Genomic DNA, 14,224 nt, shown 5'->3' with positions numbered 1-14,224 from the left:
ACATACAGGCTTTTACAGCTAAAATGTCCACATTTGTTTAAGAAAAGAAAAGAAAGAAAGAAAGAGGATGTACAACAGTCCTCAAATGGCTGGGACCTGGGGTGCCCCATAGCCCTCACCGGCTCCTGGATGTGCTGGCTGCACTGGGCTGTCCTCGTGAGGCGCCTGCAGACCCCAAGGCACAGGGAGGAGACCACGAGGATGCCCAGGTCAGGGGCCACCAGGCGGATGGCATTGGGAATGTCCTTCAGGTCCAGCCTGTAGAGGGCAGGGAGAGCCCATGGTGGGCTTAGTGGGGCTGGGGCCAGTGGGGGCACCCCAGGAGCTGGAGGCCCCCACCTCAGGCCCAGGAAATCCCCAAGGGAGACTGAGGACTCTCACCTCGTGACCCCAATGTGCCGGGAGATGGTGTCCCAGGTGCTGCCTGCAGAGAAAGGTGGGGGAACCAGGTCAGGCAGGTGAGTGCCAAGAAACCCCCTCATTGCCAAGAGAGGCCCTCAGAAGCCCCCAAGCCACAGGTCCCCAGGTGTCCAGGGATGCTCGAGAATGCTGCTTATGCTGGTGGGGAAGCAGGCCCAGCCAGGGAAAGTCTGGTGGCTCAGAGGCGCATTAGTTCTGCCTGGCGGAATGGGGCTCACAGCCCAGTGGACACTGCGTGGCTGTGGCAGGGCTCTCAGGTCTGTTGGCCAAGGCCGACCGCTCCTTGGGAGCTGGAGGGGGCACACATGGGAAGCCTGGTCTCAGAGCCACCAGGACCAGAGGGCCCTTGAGGCACCAGACATCCAGTCTCTAAGCTGCAGGAGACACGATCTTCACAGAATGAAAATGGGAAGCCGGGTGGGACATCCTGCCCGCCACGATCCAGGTGGGACATGGAGGTAGGAAACCCCTCCTCCAAACAGTGGGGATGGGAGCCCAGGGCTCCGTCATCTGCACACTGGGGTGCTGGAGTCAGTGGAGGTGGGAGGGCTGGGTGCCAGCTGGAGATTCTGTCCACAGGTGAAAGGGTGCAAGATGGTGGGCGGGCAGCTCACCTGGTCTGCTGGCACCCCTGTCCCCCCAGCCTAGCCTCTATGCCTCCAAAGGCCCAGGAGGAAGATGTGAGCAGGTGGGGCCTGAGAAGACCAGGGCTGTCCAGTGAGCCGGACGCCAGGCTCAGTTTGGTGTTGCCGATGTTCAGCCCAGCCCCATGGCCACCTGTTACTGGGGCAGTTAACCTGGGCCCGTTTGCACTGGATATAAATAGTGGATAGACACTCAGAGGTAGACAAAGCCTGGGTGAGGCAGGGTGGCCCCTGAGGCTGGCTGACCTTGCTGAAGAGTGTGAGGCTCCCCAACCCTGCCCAGACCCTCTGGTTGCTCAGGGAGACCGTTGGCTCTCCCCCAGGCCTACTGCCCTCAAGCATCCCCCCAGGTCCCCCAGTGACTCACAGCTTGGCCCCAGAAGCTGGTTCAGGCGGGGCACAGTATGCAGGCATATCTGGAAGGTGAGGTGGGCTGCCAAGAAGAGGAGGCTGAAGCCCAGCAGGGCTCGGAGGAGGCGGCCAGTGTGACCTGCAGGCAGAGTGGGCAGGGGTAAGGCAAGCATGCAGCTAAGCCTGTGGGAGTATGAGGAGGGGGAGACCAGTGAAGGCCAGTCAGCCCTGGCTGTCAGCCCTGAGCCAGGCTGTGTCCACCAGCCTAGCATGGACCCAGGGTCTGTCAGCAGAGAACTCAGGCAGCACACCCCTCCTACACCGTCCCACTGATCACTCACAGCCGCCCCATGGTCCTGAACTATCGTGACCTCACTTTACAAAGAAATGGGCAAAGTGAGGTGAAGGCACTTGCCCACAGTCATACAACAAGGAATCAGTGGAATACAGCACACCCAGCCTGCCAGTGCTTGAGTCTCGCCCCCTACTTGGGGTATGGGGCATGAGGGGCAGAGCCAGCACCAGAAGGAAAGGCCCCCTTAGGCTGGAGGCCACCTTCAGGTCTGGTCACGTATCCAGCAAACATCTGTGTTGCTACTTGGCCCTGGCAGCATGGTACTGCCTCACCCCCAATATGGGCTGAAAGCATGCACCATGCCGGGAAGACCCTGTCTGACACTCAACCATACGACTTATCAAACCTGCCCACAGAACAAAGCCTCAGATTCCCAGAGGCGACTGTACCCCAGGAATTCACATGATGGATGGGGGACAGATGGGGGGACAGATGGAGGGATGGATGATGGCTGGATGGAGAGGAGGATGCACTGGATGGATGAGAGGATGTATCGCGGGAATGGACGGGAAATGGATGGATGGATGGATGAATGGATTAGAGAAGGGGTGGATGGCAGAAGGTCAATGAGAAGACAGGATGGGAAGCTGGATAAATGGATGGGCAGCTGTGACTATGGACAGATGAATGGATTGGATGTATGAGAAGATGGATGGACGGGTAAATGAGGAATTGATGGGAGGATGGAGAGATGGATGAATGGGAAGAAGGATGGTGGGAAAGATGGATGGATAGATAGGAGGACAGAGAGATTAATGGATGGGGACAGATGGATGGATGGATAGAGAGGTGGGTGAATGGATGGAAGGATGGATCAACAGGCGGAAGATGGATATACAAGTGAATGGGTGGGTGGGAGGATGGGTGGATAAATGGAATGGATGGAGGATGAGAGGGTAGCAGGATGGCTGACAGCAGTGTTGGGCGAGGCCAGGGGGCAGCTCTAACTTCAGAGGGTGGAGGGCAGTCAGGCTGGTGTGGGGATCCTGAGAGGGTGGGGCAGTGTGTGTGGGTCCTGGGCCACCCACTGCAGTTGCTGGAAGCCCTGCCTGCCTCTCCCCTCAATCTGGGGTCACTCGTTTGGTCATGTGAGGCCTGCAGGGCACAGGGAGCGTGGTGGAAGGATGGCGCCCTGCCTCAGCGGGCAGGCGACCCCCACCTCTGTCGTGCAGGGGAGGGGTCACACAGAAGTGTTTCCTCCTGAAGGAGCTAGGGCGCCACTCAGGCCAGAATCTCTGGAGAAGCAGGAAATGGGGCTGGGAAGCTGGGGCTTCAGGCATGGAGGAGAGGGAGCTTGTGGAGGGGTGCAGAGAGCATTTGACCAGAGTGGGCACTGGGGCTCAAGCCCCAAACCTCCGTGGTCTGACCGCTCAGTACACAAACACTCCAGGACAGCCCCACTCCTATGACCCTGTTCTGGGACAGCCTGGGACCCCTGTGGGTGTGGTGCCCACCCAGGCCCAGCTCTGGCACCACGGTGAGCTGCTGGTTGACCTCACCCTCCCAACATGAACTGGGTGAAGGGTGCTGAGGAAAGGGGACTCCCCTACTCGTCTGAGGCCCTGTCTCAGGGAGGATGGTCCTGAGGTGGGGGGCAGGGAGGGACAGGGCCCGAGGAGGTCAGAGCCTGAGCCCGAGGCCCTGGGAATCTGCTCTGCCAAGCCTGGCACGTTGTCCGCCCACAGGCAGGAGGGCACAGGTCTCGGGAGGACAGCAGAGCCTCTCATCCCCTCGTCCAAAGAGCACAGGGTCCTCCTGGGGCGCTGTTCTGCGACGTGAACGAGGCCTGCCTGCCAGGCCCTCCTGTCCACAGCCCCCAAGTCAGAGCAGAGCCCAGGGCTCCAGGGCAGTCACCCTTTCCAGATAGCAATTGCAGGGCCTGGCTCCTCAAGTCCCTGTTAATCAGGTCACAAGAGCTGACCCTCGGGTATCTCTGAAGCTTCTGCTGTGGCTGTGCCCTGCTGGGGCCTGTAGCCCACAGTGCCGGCAAAGTGACTGAGGAAGAGCTGGAAGGTTCCTGAGGACGCACTGAAGCGGACACCTCTCTGCCCAGCACAGGGAGCTGGGGTCAAGCTGATGCCCACATGAGAATAGAGCCAGGAATCAGCACCCACAGGGGACCCGGGCAGCTTCAGACCTTCCACCCAGAGCTGGCGCCAAGGCCCAGCTGCAACACGACCGTGACCCTGTAGCCAGGCACTCAGGCACGGACAGGCCTCACATTTTCCTCTCTTCCACCCGGAAAAACCCAGCAGCCTCTCTGACCCTGAAGGGCCTCTGAGGCTGGACAGATGGACAGAGGGAGGTCAGGCAGGCGAGTCTTCCCAGCGCCCTGACCCTTCCCCACCCTGGACTCTTGCCCTGGCTGAGAGCCTGTGCTTCTCCCAGCGCCAATTAGAAGAAAGTGTTCCCCATCACTGCAGGGCATGAAATATGATGGAACAAACAGCTCAGAGCTGAGACCCTGGGAACGGGGTCCATGGAGAGGAGGGGAGGGCCTGGACTGCCCGCAGTCTCCCCAGGTTGGCCCGAGCTGTGGACTAGGGAAGGGCTGGGACAGCCAGCCGTACAGGGGTGTGGCCTGAGGTCCCCCGTGGCTCCCAGCCCTACACCTGTGTAGGGCCCCTCCCTGAATTCTCCCTGCACTCCAAGATCAGGGGCCCCCCATACCAGTGCCCATGGGAGCAGAGAGCCTGACCAGACACCACAGGCCAGGGAGGGGGACCTGTGACCCTGTGGGAGGCAGGTTGACACCCTTCCAGGAGGACCCATGCCCCAATCCTGGGACCCTGTGAACATTTCCTGATGCAGCAAAGGGGAACCCGGAGTGCCAAGCAGCTAACCTTAAATAAGGGCTGCTCCTGGCCACCCCCACCCAGGGTCCCAACCATGGAGATGGGGCAGGAGGGCCCAATCAGAGTGACTGGGAGTGATGTTCAACTGGCTGTTGCCAACCTGGATGATGGGGAAGGGGCGCTGAGCTGAGGAGGTGGAAACAGGAACGAGATTCTCCCCAGATCCCCCAGGAAGGACCAGCCCGGTGACACATGGGTTTTCACCCCAAGAAGCCCATGCTGGACTCTGACCCCCAGACTGTGAGCAGGGACCTGCGGGTGGCTGCTGGGTGTGAGGTGGTCTCTGCAGCCACAGGACACATCTGAGGCCCCAGGTGGCCAGCCTGCCACCAGCACCTTCCAAGGGCAGCAGGCATGGGCCTGGCTCCTTGCGGCAGTTTTGGTGATCCCTGCCAGGCTACTCTTTCATGACCTCTGTCCAGAATGGGGTGGGGGTCACACCACTGACAACCTGCTCCCTGGGAACCCTCTTTTAAGCCTGGGCATCTCTCTTCACCCTGGGAAACCTAAGGGCCTCCCTGCCCATGGGGCACAGAGCCATCCTCAGCACATTTCCTTACTGAAAAGCCAGGACAAAAACTGACCCAGAAGCACCCCTAGAGTGACTGGTGGGACCCCGGCCTGAAGGGGCTCCTCAACCACATGCCCTGTGCTGTCGGCCTGCAGGTCTGCGTCCCCCTTCACGGGGACCTGGCTGTGCTCCCCAGGACAGGGGGCAGGGCACTCTCCTACTCAGGGATCCTCTCTGCTCTCAGCTCCTCTCAGACAAGCCAGTTCTCTGGGCCCCACAGTGCAGACTGCCCTGGGGACAAAGGCACCCTGACAGGCTCTCCCACCCATCCTGTCCACCTGGTGGACTCAGAGGCCACCCTCTAGGAGCTCAGAACTAGGTAGGGACCGCCAGGCACCCAGCTACCCTGACAACAAGGTGGTCAGAGGAAAGCCATCGCCCCACAGAGCACCGAGCACACACAGATGGAGCCTGAGTCCACAGTGGGACAGGGGTGCTGGTGAGGTGGCTGGACTTAAGGGTTGGCCAGAGTTGCTCAGGGCAGAAGGGCTGCAAAGTCAGTGCTGGGACCAGGTAGGGGTCAGGGGAGGGACCTGGTAGGAAGGTGGCCCAGCCCATGGCCGGAGGAACACGGCATCAGCCCTGCAACACGAGGTCAGAACAGAGATCTGAAACAGCCAAGGGTCCACCATGAAAAATGAACCTAGGACCACTCATCCTTCACCAGTGGCTCTTCAACCACAGAGAACGTAACCCCTGCCCAGTTCAGCCACAGCCTCAACTCTCCCCTGCCCTGGGCATCTGGAGAAAGAGCTCTGAGACCCTTGAATCCACACCCTACCCCCACCGAGCCCCACCCACCCTTACCTCGGATGCTGTGCCGTGAGGGGCCCGGGAACCAGGGCAACAGCAGCAGGAACAGCAGGTAGACCAGAGAGAGCGCGTTGACCCGGAATAGGCAAGCTGCAGAGGAGACGGGACAGTCATCAGGGCCGCTCAGCAAGGGAGGACAGCCAGCCCCACACCCCAGCCGCTCCCCCGAGCCTCTCCACCACAGGTACGGTGCTTGTCACCCCAGGAGGCTGCCCACCTCCCTCCACGCGTGAGGGACCACACTCAGTGCAGGACGGGTCACCTGCTCCGGGAGCCCCATGTCTGACCTACGACAGGCTCTGTTTACACTGAGCAGGGGGCCCTCGTGCTGCATGTGTCTCAGGACTCGCTTTGCAGAGCTGCCCCTCACCCCCAGGGCCAACACGGAGGTCATGACAATCTCCCCACTTGTTTTCTCTCCTTTGTAAGACTTTACATCCCCAGTCAACACAGCATGGCTGACTTTGGGGTCTACCTCTCTAAATCTCCTCCCTCCTGCCTGACTTCCACTTCCTGGACACCCTCGTGCACCCACTGGGGCCATGGCCATGCCCCCCATCACGTCTCCCAGGGGAACCATGGCACGACCCCTTCAAGCCATGCATGCATCCACAACTCACTCCTGGAAGCCTCCCCAATGCCATCCTCACAGAGTGCAGCAGATGCTTGGATGGGGGAGGCTGGGGAAATGCCAAGTGTCCCAGCTCGGGGCTCATCACCCAGAAACCAGCCCTCTCAGCCTTTCCCAGGGGCCTGAGAGGGAGCTGGGCCAGGAAAGCCAGGCTAGCAGCCCAGAGGGCACTGGTACCCTTGAAAGCGGCTCCTGGCCTGGAGCCACCTCTGCCTATTCTGCTCCTCAATCTATGGCCAGCAAGTGGCCCCAGTGACCTGGCCCTGCCCGCCCCAACCCAGGACAGAGTGAACGGCTGTGGGTGCCAGCACCCACCATAGACCCAACCTCAGCCCTAGATGGTCCAGTGCCCTGGCCCTGTCATTGAGACTGAGCAGAGCGGCCTAAGGGTAAACCCCCACCCTCAGCCTGGCCTCCCGGGGCGGGTGCTATCCCACTTCCACTCTCATCCCTCAGGTTCCCAGGTGGGGAACGTGAACCCAGCAACAGCTGGACCTCTGCTTAACAGCCCTCTGGATGTCCTGGGCCAAGACAAGCTGATCTGAACCTGGCCACACCGTCTCCCCAGAGCAGTCAGCAGGGCCAGGTGGAGTGTTCAGCCCCCAAGCCCTCCAACCACCCCAACAACAGGAAACCTGGAGAACCATACGGGAAGAGCTGCGGCGCTGAACTCTGATCAGCGGTCTTCCTTTCTGGACACCACCACGCTCTCCCGCTCCATGGAGCGCCCTGACATGAAGCTGCCTCCTTCCATGAGGTACACTAGCCACAGCGACCAGTTCAGTCAAAGTCTAAAGCTGCTCACAATCACACATTTGCATAAAAAACAAACAAAAAATCAATCTGATTTGGCCCGAGACCAGGGAAGAGTATTTACGGCAAAGGCTTCTAACATTCCGTTCTGTTTTCCAGGGCCGCACTTTTACCCTCTGGGCTCTGCCCCCTGCACCCACAGCACCAGTCAGGTGATGTCTACCCATCTGATCAGGTAAATTTCCCCCTAAGGGTGCATCCTGCTGGTCTCTGTACCGAGGTATTCCTGTTCTGATCCACCAGGGACAACAACAACGCTGGACAAGCACTTGAGCCCCTTTGACAGTGTGCACAGGCCAGTGATAGGGAGGCTAACAGTGCAGCCCTGGGGACCTCCTGGCTCTGACGCCGACCCTGAGCTGGAGGGATGGTGTGGGGAGAGACAGAGTCAGCATTTCATGATGTGGGGTGCAGCCTGGAAGACGCAAGGTTCTGGAGGTGGTGGTGCCAGCTGCACAATGCTGAGAGTGTAATTAATGTCATAGAACCATCCACTTGAAAATGGTTAAGGAGGGGACTTCCCTGGTGGTCCAATGGTCAAGACTGCACACTCCCAATGCAGGGCACAGGGGTCCCATCCCTGCTTGGGGAACTAAGGCCCTACATGCTGCGTGGTGCGGCCAAGTAACTAAATCAGTTAAATGGTTAGGATGGTGAATTTCATTTTATGTGTATTTTACCAAAATAAAAGAATAAATAGTCCCAGAAATCAGTGAAGGATCTCAGACCAGAACCAGAAGGGCAGGGGCTTCCCGAGCCCCCTCCTCTGCCACCAGTGGGGCCACAAGGCATGTGGGGCTGGGCCTCTGCCCCTTCCCCAGCCCAAGCAGAAGGAAAAGAATCTAGAGGCTCCTTCTGCCAAAAGCAGGAAATCAGAGATGAAGGGTCAGAAGGGAGGGCGTGGGAAGACAGGACGGACATGGTCACCCCATGTGGGTGCTGCCAGGCACTGCCCTACCCTGAGATGGTTGCCAGGCACCAGAGTCCACACAGGGCCTGCCCTGGATTGGGGGGACAAGGACCCCTCAGTCATTCATTCAGTAGATGCAGAGCTGTCAGCCCAACGGGAGTCCTGTCTCCAAGGGGATACGGCAGAGAGCTAGAGAAAGAGAGTGTCCCAGGTGGTACTAGTGGTGAAGAACCCTCCTGCCAATGCAGGAGACGTAAGAGATGCGGGTTCCATCCCTGATCAGAAAGATCCCCTGGAGGAGGGCATGGCAACCCACTCCAGTATTCTTGCCTGGAGAATCCCACGGACAGAGGTGCCTGGCCAGTTCATAAGGTCGCAAAGAGTCAGACACAACTGAAGTGACTTGACATGCATGCATGCACTGCCAACACAGATGAGGAAACAGAGACCCTGGGGTGTCCAGGAGTACAGCCCGGCTGCTGGCCCCGCAGACAGGCTGAGAGATGGTCCCCCCCCCAGGAAACTGGCACCACAGGCAGTTGGTGCCCGGACAAGCCCTGGACTTGACCCAGGGGACATGAGCTGGGAACGTAGCCCAGGGGTTGTGGGCCCACTGGCCTCCAGCCCCAGCAGGGCAGCCCTGGGCCAGGATGAGAGAGGCTGAGGTCACATTCCCAGACCACCTCCCCTTCCCGTTATCAGGGCCTGGGGCGAGAGGCTAGCAGAGCAAGAGTGACAGAGGGCCGGCCTGGACACAGGGACTAGAGGCAAACTGGCCTCTCGGGGGCAGCCAAACTGGCTCTCGCATGCTCCCTTGTTCAGAGGAAGAATCAGGTGCCTGGGGGGAAGCACGTTGGGATTGGAGACGGGGACTTGGGTTCAGACTCCTAGCTGCATATCCACCCTTGGAGTCACTGGTCTAAATGCCAAGGACATGGTCTCACTGTGACTCTGCAGGACCAGGAGACTCAGGGCATCTGAGCAGGCTGCCTGGAGGAGGAGGTACTGCTTTTTTGGTCTTGAAGGCCAACTAAGACCGGGAGGTTTGGGTCTGCCCCAGCTCCCACAGAGAAGGAAGATGCTCAGCTGGGGAGGCGGTGGGGACATTCTGAGAAGGGGGAAAGGCTGCTCTGCCCAGGCAGCTCCCACCTCCCCATGAGAGCTGCTGGTGGCTGGTGACCTCATGGGGGAGATATGCCTTTTCCTGAGCAGGAACAATGGGGTGGGGGAGGGCTGTGCCCGCAGGGCTGTGCCGGCAGGAAAGGCCCCTGCAACCCCTCCCCGCATGCTTAACCCTTCAGAGACCCCAGCACGTCCGCCCCTGTCCTGCAGGTGAGGCAAGTGAGGCCTGGGGGGAGAGACGGAGTCCTGGTCTCACTGGTGCCTGGCCAGGAAGGGAGGTGGCGTGGAGGGCACAGACACCTGGACACTGCGTGCAGAGCTGGACCCCACAGCCTGGTCTGCAGGCAGATGGGATCCCTTGCTGGGGGCTGGACTCTAGAGACCCCAGGCATGCACGCGGTGCCATGACACAACCCTGTGTCTGGCCTGCGTGCACCCCCCACCAGGTGGGAGACGTGGACAGTGAGGCCCCATCCTCTGCTCCCACCCCCAGCCCTGATTTCCTGCCTGTGAAGTGGGTGGGGGCTGCAGCTCTGCACATGCCCTTGAGGTCCTCATCATTACCCTCCGAGGGGTCTTTCAGCCCATCTACAGGGGGCCCCAGGATGAATATGAGGCCTGAGCACCATACCACCTGGCTGGTGGGACCCGCACATAGGGTGGCACGGGTGGGTGACCCCAGGGGCCAGCAGGGATGGCAGGGGGAGGCTCAGAGGTCATGTCAGACCTGCATCAGCATCCAAGCTGGAAGGACGGAGGAAGTGGGAGAGACTCCAGGAGAGCGCGGAGGCCAGGAGTGGGGGATGCACCGCGGCCACCACCATGACTGTCCTGGCACCTCCTCTTTGCAGATAGAGAGACAAAGCGAGTCCCAGGCACAGGGGTTGATAACACTCCCCGCCAGGGAAATGGTGTGGGTCTAGGTGGCCCAGGGCATAGAAGCGGGTGGGTAAGGGTCAGGTCAGGCATTCGGACCTGCTGAACCAGCTCTGGAGGACAGCCGGCAGTGGACAGATGGGGAAGGAGGGCTGGACCAGGACTGGCAGACCTGTGGGGTCAGCTGCAGACAGGGGACCCAGCCAGAAGGCCTGACGTGGGAAACCAGGGCCCAGGAAGAGCTGCCATACCCTCCACCAGGCTGGGGACACCAGGCCCCTTCCAGGGCGGCCAGGACCATGGCACCCGGAGGAACAAGGAGGAGGCTGTGTGGGTGTGGGGCCCAGAGTCCAGGGCAGCGGCAGCTCCCTGGCCCTTCCTACTCTCCCCACTGGTCCTGCTCGAGGTCACGGGGAGAAGAGCTGTGGGCCTCTGCTTGGGGATCACTTCTGGTGTGAGGCAGCTCAGGAGCCCAGAACCTGGACCCCAGACCATGAAATTCTTCCTAGAGAAACAACTGGAGGAGACCCAGTCCTGCAGGAGACAGGCCACTCCAGGCCGCCGTCTCCCCAGCCGCTGGGTGGGGTTGGAGGGTTCATAACCACCCCGAAGGGCTGCTGCTGTGGGGACAGTGCCAGACGGGCAGCAGAGAGAACTAGCCAATACTCAAGGCACCGTGCAGGACAGAGGCTGCAGATGGCAGCCACGCCCACCACCACTCCTTGTGTAAAACTTAAGTGAGAACAGACACACGCATGTGTAAACGTCACAACTGCCCAGAAGAGCCACGCCAGCGGAGCCAGTGTTTACCTGCACAGGAGGGACCTTGCTTGCCCGAGAGTCTCCTCCTCGGGGGTGTGTTGCTAGGCTTGTTGGCAGTGTGACCAAGAGGGTGAGACTGGGGGACACCCCACAGAGCAGTGGGTCCCCAGGCCCAGGCTTCCCGGTCACAGACGGGGCGGGAGGCTGGGGAGGATGTGCGTCACTGCAGTCCCCAGGCGGTGGCAGGACTAGGCCTGGGGTCTCCTGACCCGACAATGGGCACCCTTGGGCCACCTCTCCGCCAGCTCTTCCGGGCAGGGCCGGGCGGGGCCCAGAGGCTCAGGGTCCCCAGGGGCCCGCTGCCAGGCCACAGCAGCAGCCAGGGCGGGGGTCCCGTCCGAGCCTGCCCTCCCCCAGCCTGCTGCATCTCCTGCCAGCTTGTTCACCCTGCCTTATTTGGCTTGGAGGAGAAACCCATAAACACTTCCCTGCTCGCTTCGGCCAGGGGCCGGTGGGTGGGGCGAGGGAGGAAGAGGAAGACAGAAGAGGGGAGACGACACAGCGGCACCAGCCGTCCCCGCCACCTGTGGGGCCACACGGGCAGCCAGGCCTCGCAGCGCCCACGGCAGCGCCCACGGCACTCGGCTGCTGCACCTGCCACCACTCCCACCTCCCACCAACCAGGCCCCGAGCCAGAGAAGACCAAGACTCAGATCACACCCGGCTTTCTGAAGAAGAGGGCGAGGAGACTGGCTGAGGGCCCCCAGTGCCGTCTACCTAGGGGACAGGAGCCCGGGGCCAGCACAGGCAGTGCGGGTGGCACCTCAGGGCCCCTCAGAGGGCGTGCAGGTGGCTTGGGCAGAGGGGAGTGAAGGCCCTGCTGCCCAGACCCGCCTGCAGTCAAGACACCTGGCTCTTTAGCCGCACTTCCTCCACTGCCTGCTGCCCGCCCCTATGCTCCACCCAGCACATGCCCGCCTGAGACCCCATCCCACTGGGGTACCACCTCCGCCAGAGCCCACCCACCTGAGGGTCGCACACAGGTGTCCAGAGGCTCCCTCCATGGCCAGCCTTGGGGTGGCGGGGGCATACTGTATGGCAGGAGGGACGAGGGCAATGCAAGGTAGCCTCCTCCAGCTCGGGGACCAAGGTGGATGGGCCCACAATGCCCTGGAGCCTCAGTGACCTTCACAGGAGTCCCCTTCCCTCCACAGTAGAAGCTGAGGCCGCAGGCAAAAGGAGGCCACAGACACGGCCACAGGCTCGTAGGGGTGCAGGACGGAGTCAGGGGACAGGAGAGGCCAAGGGACACGGCTACCCACTTGGAGCCCTGCCAGCAGCCTGACGCCCAGGGCAGGCGGAGGGTTTAACCACCACTGTGTCCAGGTTTAATGAGCTCGGTGTCCAGGAAACCAGGTTTCACGACTTGCCTGAGTGCACAGGTGGCCGCCCCCTCCCCACAGCACGGGCTCCAGGAAGCATGGTGACCAAACTTCCAACCAGCATGGCCCAGGCCCGGGGACACGGCGGGGGCCAGGGGTGCTGAGAGAGCTGCTCCTGGGGTCAGGCATGGGCCTCGCTGGCTGTTCACAGGCCTCCTAATTCAAAGGAGAGCCACCCGCAGCCCATGCTCTGCCAGGGAGACATGGGGGAGGGAAACTTTGGCACCTGTCCTCCACAAGGCTGCTCAGACCCCTTCCCCCAGAGCTCAGCCTTCCCTGAAGACCCTCAGGCACTGCTGGGAATGAGCCGGCCTCCCTAGACCAGGGCCACACTGTTACCCCGAAAAACAGCTGTGCTCCAGGCCTGTGTCTGGAGCTTCAGGTATTTGCTGTGGCCCGGAAGGGTCAGGGCTCCCACCCCACCTAGCCCTCCACAATGGAGAGGCTGGATTCCAGGCCAGGGGTGGGAACCACATTCCACAGGGAGGGACAGAGAACCCCTGCCGGGCCCCCAGCCTCCCTGGGGCAGGAGGAGGCCGCACTTATCTCAGTCTCTGCAGGTGGGACTAAGAGAGGACAGGCACGCCCCTCCCACCCCTCCCATCCCATGGCTTGACCATGCGGCCCTCCCCAGAGCCTGGAGCCCAGGGCCTGGCAGACACATGGGTCACCACTGGGCCCTCATGGAGGGCCACAGTGAGCAGGTGACGGTCAGCTGCGTGCCCAGGGCCAGCACCCAGCAGGAGGAACCCACCCGCCACGAGGGCAGACAGGGTCCGCTGGCCTCTCCACGCGGGTAGGCTCTGGGCATGGCTTCTGCCCTCCTGGACTCCCCAGGGACAGGCAGGGCCCTCTCCAGCCCCAAGGAAAGGGGCTTCCAGCTGAACTGCATCCCCAGACTGAGGGGAGTACACCCCACTGCACTCCGGTGCGCACTGCCACCCCCAGCTCCAGGCTCTGCGCCAGCAAGGGGCTCCTGCTGGCCATTAGTCAGGAGCGGAAGCTGAGGCCCGGCAGGGTCCACATGAAGACCTCAGGGCCTCCCACAGCCCGCTGCTCTTCCTGTGACCAAGTTTTGACCACCTCCTCCAGGCACCAGCCCCACTCAGCCAGGTCCCATCTGCTCTCTCCCAGACCCTGTCCCCAGCCCCCCAGGAGCACCCCAATCCCCGTGTGCCAGCTCACAGGGGATGGACAGGCAGCCCCCAACAACCAGAGTGCCCATGTGCCCCCTGCAACAAGGTGCCTGCCTGGCGGATGCAGACAGAAGCGGCCGTGGTGACAGACAGCAGCCCAGGTGCTCAGCTGGGCATTAAGAAGGATGCTCACGACCTGGGCACTCCCACCATACCCTGAACCCCAACCCATCCGATATGATGGGGTTCCTACGGGGGTGGCCCCGGCATGGGGTCCCCTTGAGATGCCCTGTCCACAGTGCCAGGAGCAGGGTGAGGAGGGGCAGTGCCATATAGGGGACCCTCCTGAGCCAGCACTGAGGCATGTCAGCACTGGGGCCTGAGGTAGCCTCAGCCACCAGCACGCTTCCCACAGCTTCAGCCAGGGCTTCCCATCCCTGAGCAATGTGAACAGGTCACAAGGTCATGGAGAATGCGGAGAGAACAGGGAGGAGACATGAAGCCATGGGAGGTGCTGCTCACA

General features: G+C 61.4%; 1 protein-coding gene across 4 annotated transcripts in view; it reads right to left on the bottom strand.

Moving 5' to 3' along the window:
* Positions 1 to 14,224, bottom strand: part of PIEZO1 (piezo type mechanosensitive ion channel component 1) — a 57,353-nt gene that overhangs the window by 21,766 nt on the left and 21,363 nt on the right. For all 4 annotated transcript variants that reach the window (XM_040253671.1, XM_040253669.1, XM_040253670.1 and 1 more), the window contains exons 2-5: positions 6,004 to 6,099; positions 1,432 to 1,554; positions 382 to 424; positions 120 to 258 (exon numbers count right to left, since the gene is read on the bottom strand). In XM_040253671.1, the coding sequence (XP_040109605.1) occupies positions 120 to 258; positions 382 to 424; positions 1,432 to 1,554; positions 6,004 to 6,099 (401 nt within the window). The remainder of the gene's footprint in view (positions 1 to 119; positions 259 to 381; positions 425 to 1,431; positions 1,555 to 6,003; positions 6,100 to 14,224) is intronic.

The sequence above is a fragment of the Oryx dammah genome, unplaced genomic scaffold (assembly GCF_014754425.2).
Source record: "Oryx dammah isolate SB20612 unplaced genomic scaffold, SCBI_Odam_1.1 HiC_scaffold_13, whole genome shotgun sequence".
Classification (NCBI taxonomy): Eukaryota; Metazoa; Chordata; class Mammalia; order Artiodactyla; family Bovidae; genus Oryx; species Oryx dammah.
Note: the sequence above shows the minus strand (reverse complement) of the source record. Positions and strands in the feature narration are given on the sequence as shown.